Source organism: Anarhichas minor, unplaced genomic scaffold (assembly GCF_050575085.1).
Source record: "Anarhichas minor isolate MPS153535 unplaced genomic scaffold, ASM5057508v1 ptg000024l, whole genome shotgun sequence".
NCBI lineage: Eukaryota > Metazoa > Chordata > Actinopteri > Perciformes > Anarhichadidae > Anarhichas > Anarhichas minor.
In genome coordinates, this window is record NW_027466470.1 from 16,347,568 (window position 1) to 16,373,896 (window position 26,329).

Here is a 26,329-nt window from a genome sequence, read left to right on the forward strand (position 1 = left end):
CACTCACATTGAGACGTAATACAGAAAACACATCTTTTACCGTCAGCAGTCGGGTGAATTATCAAGTACTGCTTCTGCAGAAGCTGACCAGGTCTGTGTGCTAAATTGGCCGTCTGAAGGAAAGAGAGAGGAAAATCCACCTCATATAACGACCCTGGAGTCCATCTCTGTACACTTCAGCTAAACATCTCGGTGTGTGATTTGGAAAAAGAGACGGAAACATTCAAACTTTACCGTATATACTCGTGAGTCTGTCTTTGAGCCGAGGTAGCGCTCTGAAAATGCAGATGCTGCCATTTGAAAATAGGGGGGAAATAAGTCAGAAAGATCGGAGCATTTCATTTGAACACATCCATGGAAGACAAATATGTGGAAGGGTATACCATATAGCTCGAAATCTGTGATGGGGGAGACTGCTGTTCCACATTTAAGTTGGGGAAACTCTTCAGAGCGCAGAAGCATCGTGGCTAAATATCCTCCATAGGCCTGAACAAAGGCAGAGGAGACACAGAAACGCATAAAGAAGTCTGATTAATTCCACTTCATGATAATGATCTCCATGTGAGGCAGTTGCTGTATCAACACAATTACAATTAATTCTCAAGATCCTTTTTGAGCATGTTCTCCTTACCTTTCCATAAACTCCCATTCGACTGTTATCAATATAAGGCACTTTGGATAAAAACCTAAAAATGAAAGAAAAAGAAGTGTTTTAGCGCTGTAACACCACAAATGCCTCCTCGTGCCTACACTTAAAGCAGAAGTCTGACCCGAGTGCCTCCAGCTGGTCCTTCTCCTCTTGTCTTCCCAGTATCCCCTTAACTTTGTGCAGAAGGTTGGTGCCCTGGAAGCCACTGCCGTGGCCATCGAAGCGGATGACGATGGTGCTGAAGCTGCTGACCAGAGCCGTGGCCCAGTCTACCCGGAATTGCTCCGACACCATCTGCCCGCCAGGCGTACCGTCCCTGTACCAAAACCACAGCACATGTTGATCATTTTGAGGACTGACAAATTTCTCAGAGATTAATATTAAATGGGAATCTTGTTAAGAGGAAGGCACATCTTTTAGTTCAGGATTGTTGGAATCACAACTGGACAAACGAAGGTTTAACATCAAAATGGAACATTTACAAATAAGACCAAAGGAATATTTTACACAGCAGCTGTGAGGAATGATGATGCAGCTTTCCCATACGTCACATTTCATTTATATCACTTTAAAAACGACAGCTCCGAAGCACGTATGTTTAATTTTGTTTCATCCCTAATTCCTCGACTCCTCTCTCCTCGTGCCTCTTCCTTGCCTCATGCGTTGGCATCTCAGGTGGGAGGTACTGTGACGCGAGGAGAGAAAGTGAGGAATGGAATCAGGGATATACAAACTGAGAAACGAAAAGAGCCCCGTCTCTTACAGCGCCAAACGTCGGGATTGGTACAGTACAGCCCGCTCACTGGCGTTCGATTCAGTACAAGACAGATGTTGAACAGGAGTACGAAGTTGTTTGAATGAGTGGTTCTTAAGAAAGCTGCAAGCAGCAACACCATACGCCTGGCATGTGGCTCATTACGAACAGGAACAAGCAATGCACTAAGATTATAGCATTCTATTGTGGCGTTAGTTTCTTGAACAAAAATGTTAAACATTTGCCATTTGTAGCTGCTCAAATGTGAGTCTTGGCTGTTTTTCTTCCTTTTTTTTTAAATATAATTTTGTACTGAATAGTGAATATCTTGAGGTTTTGGACAACATAAGCAATTTGACAAATTCACCGTGAGCCCTGAGGAATAACGACAAATTTCACTATTTTTCAGGGTTTCATAGAGCAAACAATCAAAACTAACCCAAACGAGGGAAGTCAGGATATCCAAACTTTTGAATTCTGTCCCCCAAATTTAGGTGAGTGCAATACTGAACTGCTGTAGTATTTAAAACGCACATGAAAGTAATTGTTAGTTGCTGCATTTAAGTGTTGACAATATTCTATGCACTATTATATACATTCATACTTACACCAGCAGCAGTAGGGGGTAATGGGCTGTATTTACAAATCCAGCTGGCTTCAGAATCTGCATTGTCAGCGCTACGACAGATAGGACAAGGTTAATGGGAATCATACGATACAAGACGGCTGGCTGTGATGTACGCATAGGTCATTGTGTGGTTGATTATTTAACAAGAGCACATACTGTAGTCGTCTATGGTGATGGTCTCGTACTCCACTCTGGGCATCTGCAGATTGTCGTACTTCTTGTTGACCCTTTCGTTTGTCTCCACGTCAAACACCTCTGCAGTGAAGCAGATCAAACAGGCCCTTTGTTAAAATCTCACAACGACAAATCTGTTCATCATTGGAAACGTGTTCATATCATTCCGTGCAGCTTGTTGAACACGGTGAAGTAGGAGGGCAACGCTAGGAGGCGACACTCACTCTGTTTGTCTTCGGTGCTATAGATAGCCACGCTCGGTATATCTGGACCTACACAGAACAATTCAGGGAAAATCAGTTAACAGGAATGCAATAATACTTTATTTGATGTAACAAAGCACTGACAAAAAGGCTCAAAGGCCTCTAATCAAGCCTCTGAAACCCCGATCCTTTTCTGCAAAGGAAACATCTCCCTGTCTCATCTTAAACAGACTTCAGCCCTCTTAGTCAGCTCTGCAGTTAATAATCTACTTCTGTCCCATGAGAAAGTAGCTTATTATTTCACAATGGAGCTGCTCCCCAAAGATCCAATTAATGTCGAAAGCTTCTAAACAAATCCGCCTCCATAGAAACCATGATGTTTTGCCCCTGCGATGAAGCCACAAAGGGCAAAAAAAACAACAACAACAGAGAGTTGCAGAGGTGCACAATGAATATCTAGTAACAACAAACCCAACGCATTTTCATATGACAAATGGTAAAAGCAGAAAGAAAAACGCTCTCTGTGAGCAGCTCAGTAGTGCTCACATGACTCTTGGCGTCCAGTCACACGATACGTTATTTCTGTGGCTAATCAGAGGGATCCAGCAGTGGCTTGAGGTTATCTGCTAATGTCCAGTTCGATAGAAGCTCTCAACCTGACATGGAGCGCTAATTCAGTTTCGCTTTCTACTGAATGCGGCTTTCCGGCTGCCCCTGAAAGACGTTCTTTCTGAGGAGTGCTGCCATGTCAAATGCTCTCCACTGCTATAAAGACAGATTTGACTCGAGGTCAAAGACACTCACCTTTACAGTTGAGTAAGTAGTACTGCATGTTGTGGCTGAATGTAACGTCCACATAGCCACACTTGAACTCACAAGACAGGCAGCAGCGGTTGAACGGAGGGATCGTGTCGGCACTGTGGGACGGCAGGGATTGAGTATCATGGTGTACCTTGCAGAAGACACAGAAGTACTCGTAAACGTGGAAGAAAATCCTACCTGTACAAGTGCCGTCGCTTGGGGTCGTCCTCTGTGCTCTGAAAGTATCTGGAAAACATCCAAACATTACCATCAAACTACAGAATAACCACCAATTTGCAGCACCGGCTGTTAAGAAAAAAAAAAAAAAAAAAGCATCAAAATGTCTTACATGAGGTTCCTTTCATGATTGTAGGCCAAGATCCTGGTGACGTCCCAGTCTCCAGAGGTCAAGGACTGAAGTATGTCTGTGCTGGTGTTAGGCTGGAGGAAAGTAAAGGCCCATAAACATTAAACACACTGTACCAAACCGTCAAACTATAATACCACAAGGGTAATTCTGCAATTGCTTACCAAAGAGGTGGACATAGAGATGTGGAAAAACTTTCCTTTCCCACCCTGAGGGATTGCTCTGGTGAAGAAGAACTTGTGTCCGTCATGGGAAAAGAGCGGCGCTTCATTCTGCAGAGAGGAGACAAACACATCTGCACACGTCTCTGCCTGCAGGGCTTTTATATTTTCCTGTTATTTACTCGCTTAAAGCTCAGACATACAAAGTAAGAACTATACGAAACAACAGCAGGGAAGCAGCGTTTTCCTCACGCACCTGTCTGTGCAACCAGCTCTCACTCTCATCCTCATGTTTCTGAAAAAACAAGCATGATTTTAAATACAATTCTGAATCTAAGATAAGTCTGGAGATAACAGTGAGTCAGTTTGTCTCTTTGTACTTTCCGACATCCTTAACTTGTCTGTGGCACTCAGCCCATTCATTACAGTAGAGATGAAATCTTAAAAGCAAAAGATTTACATTTTGTGAAATACGCTTTCTAGCGAAGAGTTAGATGAGAAGATTAATACCACTCTCACTCTGTTGAATGGTAACACAATCTGCCTGCCAGCGCCTCTAAATATCACTATTTAACACAGTGTATCTTCTTTGTTCAATCCATACAAAAAAAGAATGTAAAATGTAAAAACAACAATTGGAGAAGGTTATGAGCCGGACTATTTATATACTCCGAATAGGAGTATTTACTAAAAGATTGAACATTTCCTTTTAAAACTAGTATTGAAAGTGTACTAACAGAAAATCGAAATCATTTCTTAACACAGCTAAGCTGTGTAGTTTTCAGCAAAGATTACCCAAACTGGACTAAATTGTGCATTTGTTTGGGACTATTTTCTGCTGATTCGGTGAGCTAGTGAGTATTTGCAGCAGCAGGGTTGTTTACGAGGGATTGACTTCAAATAAACTACAGTGCCCATCTTCATAATAATAAGGGAACAAGTCGGCCCACTGCAGTGGCTGATTGCTGTGTTTTTAATAGTGTTTGGACAACAATAGATGTCTGAGGTACAAAGGAATAAGCTATGTCAGGCTTTAGCTGCACAGGCAACACTTGTTAGTAGGTTTAAAATCATTGTTGGTTTTCTGGTCTTTTTCGTGGATTTTTTGACAGTGAGAAAAACATCACCAGATTTATCCTTCACACAAACTAAACACTGAGAGCAGATTTCACACGTTGTCACAGAAAGATTTGCCGAAACTTTCACCTTAATGCAGACTCCAGTTGTAGCCTCACACAGTGTCAGGATAGAGTTGTTCTGGCCTCTGTTCAGCCAGTTGACAGCCACTTTTGTGCTGGTGGCCCATTTCACCATAGTGATGTAATATTCCCTCCTGGAAAACCAAAAAGTGAGAATGCATCACCACAACTGACAACCGCTGTCTGGGTTAGCTTAAGAAAATACTCCAGGGCTATCTCTGGTGATTGTTACTTCAAACATCGCTGAGCTGTCACTCACCCTATCCGGGGGTCATCAGGTTTCTTCATCACCACGGTGTGCAGGGGACCGTTGAGGCTCACCACCGACAGGTGAACTACTGGGTTTTCTTCCCCAGCCTGCGAGGGGCCAAGGAGAAACGAGATAGGTCAGACTGGATTTCAGCTAAAGACGGTGAGAAGTTCGCTTTCTGTTGTCTTCAGAGTTAAACAAGTTATATATCAAAGTCATTTAAACACACTTGGCCTTGTCCTGGAGGAATTTATATAATATTCTGTGATCCGAAAGATTTTATAGATAGATAGAAAATCGTTTTTACTGTTGCAGCAGACGTTGCCTTTAACCACGTTACATTTGCTCAGCCTAAGGACAGGTGTGAGGTCGTGGCCGTAGACTTGCCTTTGGGTAGCGATACTCCAAGGTGGCAGGGTACGGCATTCCTGTGAAGAAGGGAACTTCCATATTTGGCACCAGTGTGTCATTGATGGTCATGTACGCCAGACGCAGCCCGTCTGGAGACCACCAGTGGGCTATGTGTGTCTGCAGGATCTCCTCTGTATAAAGGAACGTACACGTAACACACACACACACACACACACACACACACACACACACACACACACACACACACACACACACACAGAGCTTGAAGCATGTAACTGAAGGCCAGAACACAAGCTTTGAAGGTGATGGTTTCCAAAGACCTGACTGACTTTGGGAACCATCCCAAAGTCATTCTAAAAACAAAATTGAAATCCAGCATATTTACAGCATGTGTGATCTATGGTGACCAATTACTGATATTACATTTTGACAGAATCCAGAAGCTTGGCATTGCAGTAGATACACCATGTTGATGTTATATCTCTTAGTTTTATTTGTGTTGTCAGTCATTGGTACTTTTTACATTTGTATAATTATTTCTATATATTTCACACACCTGTGTACATGGAGTCAAACTCCTTGTATGTGCACACATACTTGGTCAATAAGGCGGATTCTGGTTCTGATGTGGATGCCTGTGAATCACACTATTCATTTGAATCACTGTAAATATTATATATTGGAATACGTGGTATTTTCTTCTTAATTTTTGAGCAAAGCTAATCGAGTTTTGAGTTAATTCAGTGTATATAAAATGCTATATAAATATAGGTCCCTTTGCCTCGTTCCATTTGAAGGTTCTGCTGTTGGCAGAGGATGAAGCCTCAAATATTCCCTGCGAGTTAAAACTATAGGCTTCGATCGATCGATTGACATATGCACTGCAACTGAGGGAGCTGACATTCAGGAAGAAAACAAGACAAAAAGGATGTATTTCAGCCATCTGACAAGAGAGCTCTGATTATTTTGAAAGGCTCTGTACTTGAGCCTCTGATTCCAGTTTCCTTTTTTCAGTTTCCTAATGTGTGTTTCTCCTCCAGCAGGGGGCAGAAGAGCTCCAGGAAAAGCACTTACAGTAAACACTCTACTGTACCTATGTGTGGAAATCAAAATAGACTTTTCTTGATCCAACTCAACCTTGATGAGGTCTTTTCTAATTTTGTTATCATTGATGTCATCATGCTTTTCCCACTTTATGAATTGCGAAGGTTGAATTCTGTGGTAACAAGATCAGACTGAGAGAAAGGGACACTATTCAGTGTTTCAAGGCCTGTGCCCACAGATTAGCACACACAGTTTCCTCCGTAACCCAGGAAGAACACAACATATCATTTATCTGACACATTATTACATGTGGGTCGGAGCACTTAATAAGACTCCTGTTGCTTTATGAAGATAGTGCCTTCGTTGAAAATGAACATCAACACACTGCATCTGCAATTCATACAAGATGAAAAGATTCCCTGTCACAGCGGTACAAACAGATGGGGTGTTTTTTTGGTGTTTCTTGCCCTCACACACAGCACAACTGCTGTCAGAAGCCAACACACAGCCTCAGCTGGGGAAAGGGCACATACACAGACTGAAACGTGTGAATCATTCAATACTCTTGTCTGTCCATCAACTCAAATATTCCATTTGATGTAATGGTGAAGCCATAGAAATGTGTGAAATAAGTATTTCAACAATATCTGCATGACATACTTTATCTTCAATGAACTGTTCGACAAGCAGATGATACATTTATGTATGGCGCTTTTATACATGAATAAAAGACAATAAATGATTGAGCCTCTCTGTGACGGGAACATTTTGCAGCTCAAAATGTTTTCTCACAAGGTTCAGGATGTTTGACTGCAGAGCAGTACAACACTAGAGAGAAGCGAGGAAGCCTCACCTTGACCCACATTTAGACAACTGCCAAACAGGCGAACAACACAGCGCACACCGTCAACACTGTAAGCAGTGTAAGAGACGAAAAGCTAAGTGATTGCTGCTTTTGTGAGACTGTTGTTATCCGCCGGTAACTCCAGGGAACATAGCGGGAAAACATTGCAAGACAAATCTTTCTTTAGCCTTGAAAATGGATTACTTCTTATGTGTCATGTTCTGTGTCTCCAACAAAGGAATAATCCAATTAATGGAAGAAAAGCTGAAAGCCAACCCTGAAGCAGTTTAATGCACTGTAACAAAATGTCTCTAATAAACACTGGCATTTTGCAATTACGTTATACAATTATATCGAAATCATTAATTAAAACCACCCACTGAATAAATCCAAAATTAAGAATGATAACGATGCCAGAAACAGAAGTGGGGAAAATGTGTCTCAAACGTGGCAGCGCATCTGTAAACAAAGTCATATTCGAGCGATATGTAATTGCAATGTCTGTCTCACATGTGCAGTAAATCAGAAAGTCTGCTTCGTGAGATTGCAGCGCTGCAGTCATTAATTAATTAAAAGAGCCTGGACACAAAGACAAGGTATGGCTAGTCTAGAGAGGGAGGGGCACTGAAACGTAGCCAGCTGTGCACTTTCAAAATGGAAACATGCACACAAACACTCCCGTAGGTTGGGGGGGGGCAGGTGTCACGACATTGGATCGAAATGGTTCAATTTAGTTCCTGCACAAGGTTTGATCGAAGCACCGTAGATCCAATTAAAGGGTCTGTAATCAATATCTTTATTCTAACAATGATCACAGGGCTCCCTGGATTTTTAAAGAGGTTGCTCTCCACAAATGACTCTGTTCCGCATTAAATCAGATCAAACACCAAACAGCAAACAAAAAAGTAAGCGATTAGCTGGGGAACGCAGCGGAGCATTAAGCAGCTAAAGAGACAGACGACTCCCTCAGGAAACCCCAAAGTGAGCTGAAACAGAGTGAATATTGGACTTGCATTCCAAATGAATGCCAATGATGTGTCTGCTGGATGTGTAAATAATCAACTGTTTGCTAACACATTCGCCAGATCTTTTATTCGCCATATTAAGGTACCAAATATAAGTAAATGCAGATTTAAGGTAATGCTACTGGGTCAGTGATATTTAAGACAACAGTGTGATTTTAAACCTTTTTAAGGCCTTTTTCCTTTTAAACGTGACAATGCCCCCCGAGCACGAAGTGAGGTCTGAAAAGAAATGGTTTTCTGAGTTTGGTGTGGAGGAACTTGACTGGCCGGGCCGGAACAGAACCCCAACCTCGACACCTTTGAGATTACGACAGCGGGGACTCCAGGCCTACGTGGCAGGGACTACAAGCAATAACAGACTGTAAACCCAAGCTGTGAGGGTCGACCAGCACCAATGCTTTACTCCTAGACAGCCTGAACAGGTTCTCTGCCCGCTGTGAAAGTGACTCTGGACCACCAGACTATACACAGAACCTCGCTGAGCTCTCATTCAAGTGACTGAGGCTGATGTGAGGTTTTTAAATCTCTCAAAGCACACAAAGCTGCTGGCCCAGCTGCCGGCCCCCCGACGGTTTCCCATCTCATGTATTTTAGACCTGCTCTAGTCAGCTATTGTAAGGGGTATATGGAGAACCTTAACATGCCATGATCACTCTGTGTGGTTCCTACATGCTGTAAGAAAACCCTTTTTGGACAGTCTCCCCAGGACAGTGACCGACTGATATAATAGCAGGTTATAATGTTTAAATGATGTGTGCAAAGATCGCACGCAAGAGTGATACTCATGTGTCCACAGACTTGTGGCCGTGTAATGTACTTTTTTGAATTCCTTGCTGTCGATTCTGAAAGTGACAGAAATTCCCACTCTGTCTTTGGACTTTGGATCAAGTCTCCTATTTGCGACATGGAAATCATTCCGGGCTTTGTCGTGTGTCGGTGTGTGTAGCCGTGTTCGTCGACGTCTTACCCTCATACAGCCAGTCAGCAAGGCCGTTGAACACGACTCCCTCTTTACCAGTGGAAACCAGGCGGATCGCTCGTTTATCCACAGTCGATCTGTAGTAGATGTTGTTTTCAAATATGAAGATCTGGACAGAGAAATGAAGGCAGAAGAAAGATCAGTCTCCTTATCACTGGATGCAGCCTAGAATCGTTTTGCTGTAATGCTCGGCTTAAACCTGTATTTTCAATTTCCTGTGGTGCAAAGCTGGGACTCCTTTTTCTTCTTCTTCTTCTTCTCAGCCTCTGCATCTCACATCTTTCCATCTACAGTACATGACTTTAGGCTAAAGCCACCGGTGGCTTTTTATCACAATATGACTTTATCACAACCCAGATAGAAACACGCACTCAGTGACACCTACAAGCTAATACAGTCTCGGACAACACCTGCCTTCAGCACTTTATTAACAGATACCCAATTACAGTTTACGCTGGATTCCTCTCCAAAGCAGTATGACACCCTGTATGTTGCTAATCAAGGCGCCGGAGCTGGCTGAGGCCCCACAGGCACATACACCACCTCCGGTGTTTATTGAGACATTATACGGTCTCTTAAAGGGGGGCCAATGGCTGAGCTAAACTGTGGGTTAGCCTGCTGGGTTAAGCACCAGCGATGGCACCGCCTGAAGGAATTAAGACACGCCACTGGCAGATGAGTGCGTGACACTTAAAACTCCAGGGTGCTTCGCCTGGTGCCAGTATGAGGGAGATGAATGTGGGATTGATTGGTATCTGAAGCACAGGCCGCGTTGGTGCGACTATGGGCTGTCAGCTGAAACCTCTTCAGTTAAATGTAAGCCTCAAATTGCCGGAGCAAGAATCAGGAAAGAGAAAGACAAGGCTCCTTTCGCTCTGATCTATGGCTGCTGTGAAGAACATCCACGTTTTATGTTGTGGGATAAACATCAGAGGAAAACAGATCAATGCAGGGCTGTGCAAAGCAAAGGACGTTGGTGGTTGGCGAATGTTGCAGAACCACCACGGAACATACCGGAAATCAGGCGGCTGTCAAGAGTTACATAAGATATCTAATTCACAGTATCCACATTATTATGAATTACATCTTGGCCAAAGTCCAACTCAACCTCAAAACATTGATTCAACGTCACAATCTGAACACCAAATGATGAAAAGAGATACATAAAGAATCCAGGTTCAAGGGGACTCGTTGACATTACAGCATTTAGTTGTAATTGATTCTGAATGGCCTCTGAAAAGCAGGCGGCAACGTCTTGACTTATGCGCACTAACTCGATGACTTTTCAATCTTCAAGGGATTCAGATGAGAGAAAATAGAGAATAAGCAAAAGGCTGGAATAGAGTCATTTCAAAGGGGTGAAGAGATGAAAGTAGCAACATCAAAGATACCTGTGGAGCTCGTATAGCAGGGTTCTCTTTTTTTGTGTACGAGTGTGTGTTCATGAGTGTGTGTATGAGCGCGTGTTTTTAGTTGTGAATTATTGACCAATTTTGTCACACAATGCTTTCATTTGGTAAAGAATGTTTCTCTGAAATCCATCCCTTCATTCTTACCCCTGCTCTTTTGTGTCAGTATGACCTCTTTTTCAGGTGTATGTATGTGTGTGTGTGTGCGTGTGTGTGTGTGTGTACGTGTTGACCCAGCCTCACTGATTGCTCTGTCACGGTAGAGTAACTGCATGCTGCTTAATGAGGGGAGCGTCGCAGGATTCATCTCCACACTCCTCTCACTGTACATCTGATGCTTCACTGCACACACACACACACTGCCACAAACACGTCTTTATGTGCTGATGAAGCACTTGATTATAAATTGCTCCAATTGTGAAAAACTTAGAGAAAATCATTAAATTTAGAGAAAGAGAACGAGTGAGGGGAAAAAAAGAAACATGTCCAACATCGGCAGGTCAGACGGAGACGTGAAAGACGAGAGCTCATCTCATTTTTCTCGCATGGCTTCGGTTGTTCATTAAATGAAACGCGGAGCTACAGTAACAACAATCAGGTACGCTATTACCATATGCAAATTAATCTGCTTTTCTTCCCTCGGCAGGCAAAGTCTCATCGCACACTTGAAATGTTATTATTTTCACAGCAATGTATCTGTAATTTAAGCAAATGATGCGATAAGAGCAATTATGGAGGAAGAGAAACCTTTGAAGCTGCTGTTGTCTAAGCACCGCGATCCAAACAGGCACTAATTTAGAGTCAACAAGGTAGTACAGACGGAGTATTGCAGTATAGGCGAGAGAATAAAACAAAAGATTAGCAGGTGCTCGGGTCAATGGCACTTTTAAGCTCCTTAAAAGATTATTTTATATTTTTGTAATTGCCAACAAATTGCATGAAAAGACCAAAACCAACCATGTCTTAGTTGTCTCTCTTTACTTTATCTGTTACTATTCTTTGCACTCAGCACCAAGCCCAATGGTTTCTACTGAGGATGTAAATCTTTAAAATTTTTTATAAGTTCCTAAAAAAGCAGGGCACAGTCATTTTAAGCCAGGAGGACATTTTACATTTGTTTGGGGACTATTTTCTGTTGCAGATGAATACACACTTTTCATGACCCAAATGTTCTTATGAACACACATTAAACCGAACAGAACTGGTCTGGCGCCCCGAACACCTGGACGACATAATTCAAAACCGTTACAAATCATTGTTAATAAAAAATAAAACTGCTTATGCAAAACATATAACCACTAAATGAAGGACCTTTGTCATCATGATTGAGTACCGAACATTCATACTTGTACTTTCCATGGTCAAAAGAATCCACCAGTAATTAACAACTCAAAATAATGTTTTATTGAATTTACAAAATAAAAGTACCACTCTCCTGCTACTGTTGAATTTATAATAGCTTGAACTATTCTAAAAAAATAGTCAGGCATGAAAAGATTGAAAATAAACAAAAAGAGCTCACTTTTTGGATATAGATGTGTTGAATCCAAGGACTTTGTGCAAATGTTTTTTTCTAGACTTTCAGCTGTTTTTAAGACTACGCTACTTTTCAAAGCTTACTCCTCATTGCATAGCAACAGGGAAGAAATTGAATGAATGAAAATGCCAAAAATAACTGCGATGAAACCAAATAGAAGACACCAATTTAGTTTGCCCAATGTTACAAACTGTCTCCAATCAACTGGTGCGTTTTACAAGATCTGGCCCCAAATGTGGCTGGTGACACACACACACACATTGAAGTCAATGCCATGGTTTTGCCCCCCAACCACCAGCGACCCAAGACTGTCCAAGCCACGAGTTTGTGCCACCTAGATGCCATCTGCCACTGTGGCTCTCACCAGCTCATGTGCCGTCACAAAGCTGGGAAAATAACCATCGTGTGGCTTTAAAGTGCCTTTGATGGAGATCAAAGCAAGGAGAGCTCACCCTGGAAATCCTTAAAGTAGTCATTAACCGTGCACATAAACCTCTTATCGCCACAACATTTGTCTGTTCCACCCGACAAAGCACGAATCACTACTGTGCCTCTTCTGCGATGCCAGGCTGATTCTGTCAGCTCTCTACCAGTGTGCCAGTATTCACAGTGTAATCTCGAGGGTACGGCCTCCTTACCAGCTGCTCGCCTCGGGGTCCCCATCCAGCAAACTGCAGGACGGCTTCATGCACTTCAGGGGGCTTCAGAGGCCAAGTCTCCCTGTGCAGAAAAAATAATTTAAAAAAACAAAACAGTTTTTGTCTCTATGTACGATGCATGCACAATGCAGCGCGTCTCGGAATATAAATGCACAGTCAGAACAAGGAAGTTATCTGTTTTTGTGGCTTGTTCCCTCACTGTAGGCTTCATCAATCCTCCACATCGGGTTTTCTTTAGGTTTTTTTTAGCACAAGCTGACTTTGCTTTGCTCACTACAAATACAGAACAGTGGGGAAATAAGCAGACGTAGATGGATGAAAGGCTAAAAACAGGCCGGTCTGGATGCAAAGGCAGCGAAAGCAGGTAAATGAGGCTGACGTCAGTGGACTGGCTGCACCAGGTCAGGATGAGGGCAGATTATCGTGCAGTCACAGAAAAAAGGACCAAAAGGTGACAGACAATGAAAAGAAGACACGACAGAGGTTGGTCTTACTGTGTCACGAGGCTGTATATAATGTACTTGGCCACATAGGAGTGTTGGTAGATCTGCAGAGACAAACAGCATCACAGTTAAAAGAAGGAAAACTTCTGGAAGAGTTAGACGGTGCGAGGTAACACGCTGAGGGTTTCTCACCGGTTTCACTTCAAAGGCGAACAACACATGTTGCATGTCTGGAGACACTTGGTACCTGGCGGCTCTGGCTCTGTCCTGCATGGGTCAAAAAACACACTCGCAGTAAGTAAGACACCAGCTACAGCAGCAGGAGTATACTGAGAGTACTCTCACTCCTCTTTAAGCAAACTGAAATAGCAAGATGGAGTAAGATGATACTCACAAACAACTGGTTCAGAACGATAACAGTTCCCTCCTTTGTGTCAACATTAAGCTTGACAACATCCCCTTTCCCTGTACGATACAGCAGCTCATTGTCTGTAAATGGCAAATAAAAGTCAACCATCAGAGAGGGACACGGGAGAAACTGTAGCGGCATATAGTTTCTACATCCAGATTACTGCCGGGTCTTTATAGTGTCAATAATCTTGAGTAAGCCAAATTGCAAGTAAACCTGCACTAACTAACCCTTTTTTTTTTACCTTTAATCTACTTTCTATTTATTTGTTAAGGTATAAATCAATTCATAATATAATTATTACCTTTATATTATTGTTGTTGTTGTTTTGCACATCGTTATCTTTCTGACATGTTAAGGGAAGGGCTGATTCTAATATGCTCAATAATCGACGTGCCTTTGATATTTTTCCTCATACTGGATGAAAAAACATTTGCATCTTTGTTATTGAAAGTTATTTGAAAATATGAATAAAGATATTGCTGCGTATAGTTGATTTTTCAGAGCATTTAGACTGCAAACATTACTGCTAAATTCTTGCTGTTCTGTTTATTGCTGGCTAGTTTGCTAACTGTATAGGTATATCTTCAACTGTAACATGTCCCATTTTTTTAACCATGTTTTTAGGTCTAACGGGGAGAACAACGCTGCAGCCAGCAGCCCACACGAGCTGTAATGTAACCGCTTGTAGCAATTCCTCACCATCAATGTACGTCCACTAGTAAGTGCTCGTTATTGCCACTGACAGGCTCAGATTGTAATTCTACTTGTCTGACAACATTATGGAAAGGACCCTACAGAGAAGAATCTGCTTGGTCTGGTCTGGAAGGCAAACACCTGCACACTACTCCATGCAACAAAAGTTTACTGACCACGTTTTGATTCTACATCGGTCTCTTAGACACAAAAAAAGAAAATAAGGTTCAGGCAGAAAAATATCGAAGCTACTCTTAAGACCCCACTTCCATTATCAAAGCAAGTCTTAAAAGAGTGTGCAGGCAGCACTCAGCACAGCGTATCTTCCTCCTCTGTTATAATGCTCTTGTCCTTGTCGATCCTGTTCTCTAGAAAAGCCTCCTCTTTATGAGAAGATCCCATTAAATGTCAGTGTTGCTTTCTCCAGTTACCTTAGCAATAAAAAGCCAGAGTACACTGCATGTTGCTGCAGTATGCTGCTCGGCTTTAGGTGGCTTTAAACTCTCCGGAACGCAAACACTCTTGTTAAGTGTGTTTTCCTCAGCAGATTGACTTGTGATCAAACAAACATTTTTGTCTTTTTAAACGGCAAAAGTAATGCACCACAAATGTGATGGTCAAAGTGGCTGGCTCAGGCCATGACACCCGATCCAAATCAATTAGGCGCCACCTGTTTGTAACAGTGAAAATGTTCATCTTGTAGAGTTGCACAGTTTGTTATGTTGCACTTTACTGCCAATATTTAGGAGAGGCAGACACAAACGATGGTTGAAAATGGTCGGTGCATACTGGGTCCAGGATGGGAACTGTGATTACGCCAAATCAATTTCATTTCATCTGAGCGGAGAGTCATACAGAGAAATGACAGCGACTCAGTTGCCAAAGATGGTGCTTTACATTTTTAGGTCGATTTATATGTGCAGACGTTTCTTGTTAATACCTTGTTTACAGTGTTGGACGCTATTACATTGTGTTATATCGCAAAAAAATATAAACGCGTCAGACAGACAGCAGCAGTTCATTGTTTTAGAGATCAATCTGAAGGTCGATTGCGTTATCTTTGGATCCGAGTCTGTGTGAGGAACTCATAGGCGAGTCCAAAGACTACTGAGGCAAGCAGTGATCAAAGAGCAACCGGGATCAATTACACACCGCTGTGAAAGAAGCCCGCAACATATTGATGAGGAGTACTGAAGTGTGAGGTTGTCCCATTGGGTTTCTTATCAGAAGGTCATTAGCACCAAATGGAAGTTTATTGCATTAAGTTAACTGACAAGATGCGATGTCACACAATTGATTGTGAGGATTTCGCCGGGGGCTGAGGGCGTTCTAATCTCCGTCTTGAATGAAGGGCACAGAGACACAGGAACTTAACTAATTATACGCTAATGAGCCGGTAATGTAAGTAATCAGGGGAACGGTCTTCATAGTAGAACAACAATGACAGATGTAAGGTCGTAACGTGTCTGTCACACAAGCGGGAGACGTGGGTTTGCATGTGTGCAGGTGATAATGTGAATGTATTTATGGAGACAGCTGCGTTCAGATGTACACACGCAAGTCACAAGGTGTATTCATGCATAAGCTTGTGTGTACGTGCGCTGTAGAAAGAGATGGAGAAGCAAAACGAACTGTTTCCCCTCTGGGGTTTTGCCTTCAAACACAACTAAAACTTTTTTATAATGGCAACTTAGCAATGACGATCATAATAACTTTATTTTTACAACACATATTCAAAAGCTTGTTCGTACAGTATGACCCTAAAACACACTATAATGTTTAGTGTTGAAGGGAAACTGACAGTAAAATCTGCAGGAAACAACCTTTCAGGTTGTTGCGATTGAGACCAGAGGAGAGTGATGGCACAACATATATTTATTGTTTAATCTATTTAATCTAGTATTAAATATACTATCTTTTCTTTTTGTTTTATTGGATTTTAGATGACCAGCTGTGTATCATGTGCATTAATTACATCAAAATGTGTTTTGTACCTGGAGAAAAAAACCCTGAATCAAATAGTATACAAGACGACCAAGTTGATTTTTGACCTCGGAGACCGTTGTTTGAGGATAGAAATTCTAAACTAAAGAGGGTCACTTCATATTTATTTTCCTGCAGCTTTAACTACAGTAGCAGTTTGCTCTGACGGAAATTAATCCCCCAAAGGAAGCTATTAAGTTGCCCTTGGGTTTAGATCTTTTGGGAAAATTACAAAAAGTGATTGGTTAGCAACATCGGCTTTATATAGGTAAACTCTGAGAGCCCAAAACCAATTTGTATCTCAAATCCAGATGTTATAAGGTCCATCTGTACACCTTTCCACACAATAATTATGATTGAATTTATGTAACATGCTTCAGGGATCACTGTTCCTCATAGATGTCAACCAGACCTCTAACATACATAGAGCTGTTTCAATCCTGTAATAAGTAATATGGATACATGAATCAATCCCTCTGCGACCTTACCTCTATTAATGATTGATTAGCAGTAGTAGTTGTACTTACTACCAACACGGAATGACACTGGTCCAGACTGTTACACAGTGCACAACAAAAACCAAAATCCAAGTCAAAGGTACTTTTCCTGTTGAACACCAGAGGGCCCTGAGTCAGTGGATCCAACATTTCTGAGCACAGGTGGCGGCCTGCTACTTGCTACCTTGCCAAGGTCACAGAGGCCACAGCAGACCTGCTCGGCTCTACATCTGTTCAATTTGAACCATCCTACTGTACGCCTGGTACACCGTGTGCTGAATGTGTACATAATGCAAAATAAAGCTCGAACACCAGGTCAAGTGTTTGCCATGGAAACAGAAAGAGCTGTATTGTTGTGTTTTTTTTAATGTTGAGATCGTAGAAACTCATGTAGAAAAGTTTCCCCCCAAAAGTCAAAAAGCTCTGTGTTCACGGTTACATGCAGGTACATTAGCAGCAGCTATGGAGACAGCTAGGTTTAACGGCTACCCTGCAGAGAAACCTCTGTTATGCGATTGGTGGGACTGGAGATGAAGTGAACTTTATATCTTACCGCTCATTTTCATCCATAAAGCTCCACTGTTCAAGCCTCCAAACTACCCCACATCTCTTCTCTCTTTCAAATCGTGTAACTGCAGTGCACGATCCAATAACTACTTCTCCTTAGATATCCCATAATGTACATATCAATGGTAGCAGAACTAGTTTCAATGGTTTGAACTGCAAACTGCCCTCAAGCCGGCTTCCTTCGCTCCCCTCGGAGACTTTAAAGCTTTACTATGTGACGTTCGCTAGGACTCAATGCAATTATTTTAATGAATTCTATTTCACGCTGGTTGACTGAATGTTTCTTATTCTTCAGTAAGAATATCTGATGAAATAAAGTTATATGAGGATTGGGAATGGGAATCTTTTCTGTTGAAAGGAGATTAAGTTCTTTGTTTGCGATTGTAATGTTACATGCAACGTAATAAGTTATATTCCTTTCTGAAAGATGTTTCACCACTGTTATAAGCCCATGTGGGCTATAGGCGCCATCACACAATGCACAACAACTACGACAACAACATGGACAATTCAAGACAGTGGGTCAGATTTGAATACTGACGGTGTATTCTGAGTCACGGACGACGACACCTGTCAGACACCCGTCTGGATACGTTCTGCGTTTTGACATGAGAGGCAGATGCTGAATGCCAAACTGTTCACTCACCGCTGAGCCATTTGGCATCTGGGTCATGGATGTGAAGGTCCGGACCGAAAACATCCTCTATAGTCACTTTCTTCTTCTGGGCGAGGCTGTCATCTACACCTGTCGAGAGCATCACCAAAAGATCAATAAGCATGTGTGAATCCAAGTTGACGTGCAGCAGCTCACATGTATGTTCACAAAAGTTTGGATATGGAGATTTTTTTTGAAGAAAACTTCAAGTCGTCCTTCAGTCTTGTGAGATTTATTAGCATTTCAAGGGACCGAGTTTGCAGTTTTCAGAGCAAAAACTGAAGAAAATCCTTTGACTTTGTCGTCAGCGACTTGCATTGCAGCCTCATACCCGAGAATGTCACCATCTCGCTTTATTATACTCTTCTTCTCTCCTCCACTATGGATAGAGCAATTTAGAACAAGGAACAAACAAGAGAGAGGCCTCTGGTATTGCACTATTGATCTGAGAGCATCAATTCACATCTGCCTGCTTTGTTTTTCAGCAGCGGGGGGGGACACACACATGACTCCTTCCATCCCCAAAACTCCAAATGAGATCTGAAGCTGACAGCTGAAATGTAGGTGGAGCAGACAACAGGGGAACACAAGTGAGTCAGTGTGGATGTGAGAAAAGAGAGTTGGGCGAGCCCTTTAACCGTCTTTTTACCACACCTTTACTCAGGAAGCAACCCTCAGACGGGAGTTGTCAAGACGGTTGACAGCCCGGTGTTTCTCTACAAAACAGTTTGTTGACAGATTCCTCAACAGGCTTCGCGTTGTGACTGAGCAGCGAGATCCGAGTGTGTAAATATCAAGTCAGACGTTGTGAAGTGTTTATCGACTTGACAAATCGGAGAAATTCTCTCCTCTGGCAAGAATCTGCAGAGTGAGGGGAGAGAGCTAATTTCCAAAACGAGGCAAATGGTATCTCTGATGCTGTGCCAATCTGACAAATGGCTGGAGCTATTACTGCATAATCATCGCCATTAAACAGGCCTGAATAGCATTACACATTAAAAGGCCTATTACCTAGTGTGACGGTGACCCCGCCTTTGTGTAAAACCGGTATACAATCACAAACCGGAGACCGCATATCATCTGTGAAACCTTGACCCCTTGAAACAAGGTATTTAAATGATGGGCTGCAAAAAAAAGAAAAATCTGAATAGGGGAAAGAAAGAGGTTTAATCTGGTGCATTGTAGCCAATGATTTTCTCACACTATATTTATTTAAAATCCATCCATTGATCAAATGCACGTTTCAATTTTATACTGTTAAAATAATCAGTTAAGAGGATTGTGGCAGAGGTATGTGGTTTCTGAGTTCCATCTGTGGTGGCCAAAGTGTTTTGCTCTCATTTAATGTGTAGGATACAATGTGTAGGATACATACATACATACATACATACATACATACATACATACATACATACATACATATATACATATATACATATATACATACATACATACATATATACATACATACATACATACTGAGGCAGAGAACAGTGAGTGTTATTAAGTAAATATTGATTTGTTTGTTTGTTATCAAAATATTTCCAAAATGTAACAGATTTTGATGAAAAAACATTATTAGTATTTGGTGAGGATATAGGATTTTTTTTGTGTGTGCTAAATTTGCAAAAATCAGGGAGTGCAATATCGCTACAGATTACAAATGTTCTAATCACTTCCTACAATAAAAACGTCAGTTAGGAGGGGTGTGTATCCTTGGAGGATTGCACGCTCTGAATGATGGAATATGTATGTGTGTGTGTGTGTGTGTGTGTGTGTGTGTGTGTATATTGTACATACGAGGGGTCAGCAGGATGACGGAGGTGACAATCAGGGAACAGATGATGAGGATGACCAGCAGGGCGATGGCGATTCCTTTCCAGTTCCTCTGCGGCGGAGCGCTGCCGACCAGGTCCTGAAAAACAATATGACACATCACACTACTTTGATGCAAAAAAAACATCAACTTTAAAGCTTTCAGGTAACAGCAGAAATGATTTGTCACCACAGGCCTGATCTGCTCTCTGTATTACGAAAAGATGTTGAGCGATGACCTTCAGGTGATGCTTTTCTATTTCACAAAGGACACACAGCGTTTTAGATATGATCCTAACATACACGAGGCAGATGTATTTTGCACTGTCACAGTTGGAGCCAGAGGAAAGCTCATTCTCTGTCAGACAGACGCCGACAACTTAGCCACTTGTGTGCAGTAACACTGCGTCCACCAGCTGCTCCCCGCTGCTCGCACGCGAGAAGAGTCCCTGCAGCTTTGCCCGACAGCTGTAGAGGAGCTACGTCTTCAACGCAGACACAACAGGCAAAATAATGAGCGGCTCTCCTCACACAGCCCAGCAGATGGTCGATGGCTAATCAGCGCCATTCGAAACACATATACTGCAAAAGTCCACAGGACACAAACAACATTTCAAGTGCGGGAGGCAGCAATCAGGTGGTCTCTGTAGACCGGCCGATACGCGCTACACGCAGGTCTTGAGCTATTTTGATTTAGGAGCTCATCTTCTGGGGAGTTTTAGAGTGCGATTTAACAGATGGGCTTCGTATAAACACACACACTATCATTCACTCCTTGAAATACTGTGTCCAATACAAAGCAGGAACAACTTTAGAAGTAAGTTCACCTCAACCACCTCAAGTTCACAATATGCCTTATCTGTTAAATTTGTGCGTAAATGAACGCTCCTGACCATTGTTACTGCCATTTCCTCTGAAGTGCTATTAATTTAGCATGTGAGTAGCCCTACATATGTTTAAGGATACATTTTATGAATGAATGAAATCTTCATCCAGCAGGTCGAGGGATTAAGGTCATAAATCAGGGTTTCTGGTCGATGCGCGCATTTGGACAGACGGACCCATTCCGTGAGGAAAGTGAGCGGCTCCAGCCAGCCGTATCAGTCCAGCTGTTGATATCCTTGTTACCAATTAGAACCTGTCTGCCCGCAGTTAGTGGTTATACAGTATGCAGCAGCTTAGTGAACCATCCACAAGTTAATGAGGTGTGTGCGTACACATGAGAGTACAACAGACGGCTCGACTATCGGAGCCGACATGATGTTTTTTTATATCTATTAAGACTTTAAATTACTACATTGCAAGTTACTTTTTATTTAAATGTTTTAAGCGTACCTGTGTGTGTGTGTGTGTGTTTGTGTGCATTTACACATGTGCACCTCCTGTCTCTAAGGGAAGCAAATCAATACTGAAGGCAGTGAGTACACATAGAAAAAACAGCAGGCACGGCAATACGCTGATTTATTGCTGCAGAGGTAAGGCTTTTCACGATCAGGTGTATCCTAAATTCATAAGATATCAATGTCCCTGAAAGACATGCTGTTGAAGTTGCCTATATGATAAAGATTGGCCCTCTGAATCAAGCCAGAAATAAAACAATAAGAGGCTTTGACAAGCGATCACAGTCTTGTTTCTGCATCTGCTTACTTATTTCCCCCCCCCTATCTCTGCCCTGAAAATGGCAAACCAATCAGTGCAGGCAGGTGACTTGAATGCAGCACAGTCCGCTATCCAGTTCAGGGCAGCCTGTACCTGATGGAGAGGTACTAGATCTAAAAATGTGACAGCAGCTGGATCTACGCCACATAACAGAGGCAACGCGTCTCTCAGCAGAATATTTTCAGACACTTTGATACCAGCCCGGGAGCCATGCGAGTAAATATTTAGTTCTAGTCATTTCTTTCCACCCACAACAAATCCAGCATGCTCATTGTGCTGGAGCACAGGAGGCACATGGTAATAATTTCAGACAGCCTACTTTTAGAATCTTAAATACATCTTCCACAGGCCCCGTGGGCTAATTCAGGTTGTGGAAACGCAGGATGCAGACGACTTGATGAGCAGGAGCAGCTTCCCTCCAGCGCTTGGCATTTCTGTAAACAGAAACCCAATTATTCAATCAGAGGTCAGGGAGCTTTTCCGCAATATGAATCGATAGGCAATCAAATACTGTTGGACATTTTCCTTTTTTCACTATAAACTCCTCAATAAATCCAGTTGAAATGAATACAGCCATTAATCTTCACCGCCAATATTCATGGGTTCATAACACAAACTTAGGAAAGATGTATTGGATGTTTATCACACTTCCTGTGACGAGCTAGTAGCTAGCTGTACATGCTGGTCAGGACAGCCTTCACTGCTATTTAAACCATCTAAAAGCTATGCTCGGCAAGATACTCCAGTTATGTTAATTACCTGTATTTGCATAAATTCATGTCTGATGTTTCCATTTAAAAGTAGTCACAGTTCAACATGTAGGGGGAATCCTGTCCTGTAGGTAACGCAGCTTTATCTCCAAGAGTAGTTTCTATAAACAAGCAAAACGGCTGCAAAGCGCATTCTTCATTGACCCCTTCGCCACTCAATCAGACTGTTTGAAACCCCCATTAGTGGCAGATAGAGAGGTGGTTGAACTGTCTCGGGGTAAGTTTACGATCCAGTTTGTGCAACGTGTTGTCCGACCATGTCTGAAATCAAAAGCTGTGACGAACGGCTTCACAGGAAAGACGCCATCATGGAGAGGGATGGAGACGTGATTTAGTTCGAATGGGGATGAAGGCATTCATAGTGTTCACATTAAAAATGACAGAAACAGTTGCGGATCATCACTAAATACTGGCTGTTGTTTCCATCAGAACCAACCATTTCCCATGGTTTGTCGGGAATATTCAGTATGCAGTTGTGTTTCTCTGTGGTTCTGTTCTTTTGCACAGGTGTTACACTCCCTCCACCATGTTATGAAGTTGTGTGATTAGTCCAGGCCACCAGACTGTTTCACTTGCTCTCTACATTTTGCTATGCCCTGGTGACAAATGTGCAGCTCTCCCAAAAATCCCCTTTTGCAGTGACTTAGGAATAGTTGCGTGCCTTTTAGCAGCAAGCTATCATCATCTGTCAGATTCCCAGCATGCTGAAGGTACACGGCCACTTTATGCTAAATGTGTCAGGCCAACTGCTAATACAGTACTGCTTCACCTGTTTCCTCGCCGATTTGTTGCATTTTTTGCTCTGTCATCACGCATAACGTTTAATTTCCGTCTCTAGTTTTTTTTCACCTGCAGCCCTTTTTTGCGCTGAGGACGACAATGGCTGACAGTTAGAATGTTCTGTCCTGGAACGTGTGCAGCAGTGTATGAGTATCTCATCAGTCTCGTTCAAGTTCTTTGATCCCAGAAGGGGAAGAAGCCAAATCAAGTCTGAGAATCGCTCAATGGTTAAAAGCCTCCTTCTTTATTGCAGCAGATCTTTGTTCCCTGTTGTTGAATCAGGCACCCGGTTTCCATGTGCCATCCTCTCGTTTCTGGAGCTCTCAGTCCATACGCCGATGCATCAGCGGAGACTATTGTCTGTGGCCTGGGATTGAAAAGCGCCAAACCTGGCGGTTCGCTCAATTCTCGTTTGATGCTGTCAAAAACCCTGCGTTATACATTTTTCCAGATGCAAATGTTCTTTGCGCTCCCTCGGTAACCGTCTTCTCTGCTCGGGTAAGGGGGTATTTGTCGATATGATTAATCATCCCCGGAAGCCTTCTCACCCCACTCACATTAGTGGGCTCCTCTGTGTTGGTGACAGCTCTCACCTTGTTGTTGATCTGTAGCAGAAACTTGAAAGAGGTTTTGAGGAATTCACACGTTCACTTTTCAGCGTCGCACTTGCTTGGTCCAGTCACTTTAACACTGCCATTCATCCCACGTCGTGCTGAGCCTTTGGTTTTTGCACGGCTTTTCTGCAGCTGAGACATTCTCTTTTGGAAATGTTCTGGTGCAGTGTAGATGCCAAAGCAATATCTCCCAAATGGAGTAATGAATATATTTTTGCAAAGTGGATTTGCCAAAACGCCAAACTTGTGTCCGGTTTAGAGAATACTTTGGCGCCCTCCAGGAGTGTGATCCCCTGATGAACGCACATGTCCCTCTCTGTTGACTTAGTGGTCAACTTTGTCAGGTCTACACATAGTAGAACCTCTGGGTCATCAGGTTTTAGTACAGGAACTATTCTTGCACACCAGTCTGTAGGCAGCATCACTTTGGAAATCACTCCAAGCTCTTTCGTGCCGGCGAGTTCTCTCCTGACTTTTGGTGGGAGAGGTAATGGGACACCTCTAGGTGTCGATGGAGCAAATGGCACGGCTTGGTTACAGTTCAATTTCATATTCCCCATCCAATTTACCTATGAGTGTGTAAGTGTGTGCTTCTACGTGCAACGGTGGAAGAAGTACTCAGACCATCTACGTAAGTAAAAGTGCCAGTACAACGGTGTAGAATATAGAGATACATTGTGTGTATATGGAGAGGCTGTCTGCTGCTGTGTATATGCTGCACGTCTTTTCTGAAATGCCCAAGACAATAAAGACAAATCTAATGTCTAAAATCAATTTTAAAAAATTACTTGAGTAGGAGTACCAAAGCATTAGCAGTAAAATACTCTTTAAGTACCAAAAGTAAAAGTACTCATTGTGCAGAATAGCCTTTTTTGCAAAATAAAATACATATCATATAATTGTGTTGATGCATTCAAGTGAAAACATCACTCTAATGTCAAACGGTTATTTCTAACTAGAAACACAGCTCGGTAACTTCATCTATAATAATACAACACTTATTCATTTATTATATTTTGTATTATTAATGTCAATCTGCAAAGTTACTAGTAAAATAACCTGTCAAGTAAATGCAGTGGAGTAGAGGCATAAAGGTGCACACAAATTCTCAAGTAAAGCAAAAGTCCTCCAAAAAGGTACTTGAAGTACTTGAGTAAATGTACTTTAATCCTAAATCTCAACACTGTGTTTATATCTGCGTGTATTTTATCATCTTCACCAAGGGTTGAATCCTAAACTGAGTATTTAACACCATCTTCAGGCTGGTTTTGTTCATTTTCACATAGCCCATAGGCTTGGGTTGGTAAAGTTTAAATAGCGAAGATCTAATTTTCTACTAGTGAAAGCCATTTGGAGCCACCATCATGCTAAATGATCTGAATTGAGGTTGAAAATGAACGTGGTATGCCAACACTGTGGAAAGTTGTTATGATGAAACACCCCATCCATTTCAGTGCAATCTTTAGGAAGCTCCACTGGTTAAACCTCCTTACACGTAGATTTAGGTAGAGGCTTCATTCTTTTTATAAGCTCCTTTATTTATTGTCTGTCTTGCTAAAGACCCAACAACGTGCTCCCATACTCAATCCATGTATTTGAGAAGTAGACTGAAAAGCAGCAGCGTATGCTTTTTAAAATAGCACTGTTCCCTCTTACAATCCACTGCTATTAAAGTGGCTTAGCTCTGATTGCTTTATCCCTGCAGACTGCTTTATCCTTTTGTGCAGTGTGGAACATTTCACCCACCTACTCAACCACAAATGAGCTGGGAGCTCCGAACTCTGGCACATAAAATGTCACATAAAATGTATGAATCGCCAACACCTCCATTGTTTCCAGCAAACGAAAACCCTTAAGAGACGTACGGAATCTAACTTCATATCAGTTGATTTCCCCGATGTTGGACTTATTAAAGTATGCAACAAACAGCTGCAATCTCTTGTATTCCCCGGATGCTGACATTTACTGAAGAGCTCTTAACGAGGCAAAAAGCGTGACCGTGTGCTAAAAGGAAATCTTGACCTTTGGCAGCGTTTTCAGACACGGTGAGGTATTCCTGTCTGTCTGCATGAAGCCATCTCCCGTCTGTTAGTGTGTGTGTGAAGAGCAGGCAGGCATGCCATACAGCTGATAACAATAAAAGCTGCATCAATAAATGAGAGCCGGAGCCATTTTCACCCTCTTCTCTACAGGCGCCAAATCTAAACAAACCCTGTGCATTTCGGTACCGACGACTCTAAAGGGGTAGAGAATCCCACGAGGGGAAGCGACACCATTTCTTCTCAATCTATTTGTTACTATTTTCCTTTTTTGTTTCTAGACGAAAAGGTGTCTATGAAAATGAAGCATCTTTTAAGGTGAAGCTTAAAGGATGCTCCCATTCTCT

General features: G+C 42.3%; 1 protein-coding gene across 1 annotated transcript in view; it reads right to left on the reverse strand.

Moving 5' to 3' along the window:
• LOC142956063 (A-type potassium channel modulatory protein DPP6-like) overlaps positions 1-26,329 on the reverse strand; it is a 34,099-nt gene that overhangs the window by 2,431 nt on the left and 5,339 nt on the right. Inside the window, exons 2-25 of the mRNA XM_076097364.1 lie at positions 23,878-23,934; positions 20,106-20,220; positions 18,297-18,395; positions 13,893-13,987; positions 13,691-13,765; positions 13,550-13,602; positions 13,035-13,116; positions 9,439-9,559; positions 5,574-5,728; positions 5,196-5,293; positions 4,944-5,067; positions 3,994-4,032; positions 3,741-3,848; positions 3,559-3,650; positions 3,408-3,455; positions 3,213-3,325; positions 2,430-2,477; positions 2,188-2,286; positions 2,012-2,081; positions 771-965; positions 632-686; positions 384-486; positions 235-290; positions 41-113 (exon numbers count right to left, since the gene is read on the reverse strand). Coding sequence (XP_075953479.1) covers positions 41-113; positions 235-290; positions 384-486; positions 632-686; positions 771-965; positions 2,012-2,081; positions 2,188-2,286; positions 2,430-2,477; positions 3,213-3,325; positions 3,408-3,455; positions 3,559-3,650; positions 3,741-3,848; positions 3,994-4,032; positions 4,944-5,067; positions 5,196-5,293; positions 5,574-5,728; positions 9,439-9,559; positions 13,035-13,116; positions 13,550-13,602; positions 13,691-13,765; positions 13,893-13,987; positions 18,297-18,395; positions 20,106-20,220; positions 23,878-23,934 — 2,173 coding nt within the window. The remainder of the gene's footprint in view (positions 1-40; positions 114-234; positions 291-383; positions 487-631; positions 687-770; positions 966-2,011; positions 2,082-2,187; positions 2,287-2,429; positions 2,478-3,212; positions 3,326-3,407; positions 3,456-3,558; positions 3,651-3,740; positions 3,849-3,993; positions 4,033-4,943; positions 5,068-5,195; positions 5,294-5,573; positions 5,729-9,438; positions 9,560-13,034; positions 13,117-13,549; positions 13,603-13,690; positions 13,766-13,892; positions 13,988-18,296; positions 18,396-20,105; positions 20,221-23,877; positions 23,935-26,329) is intronic.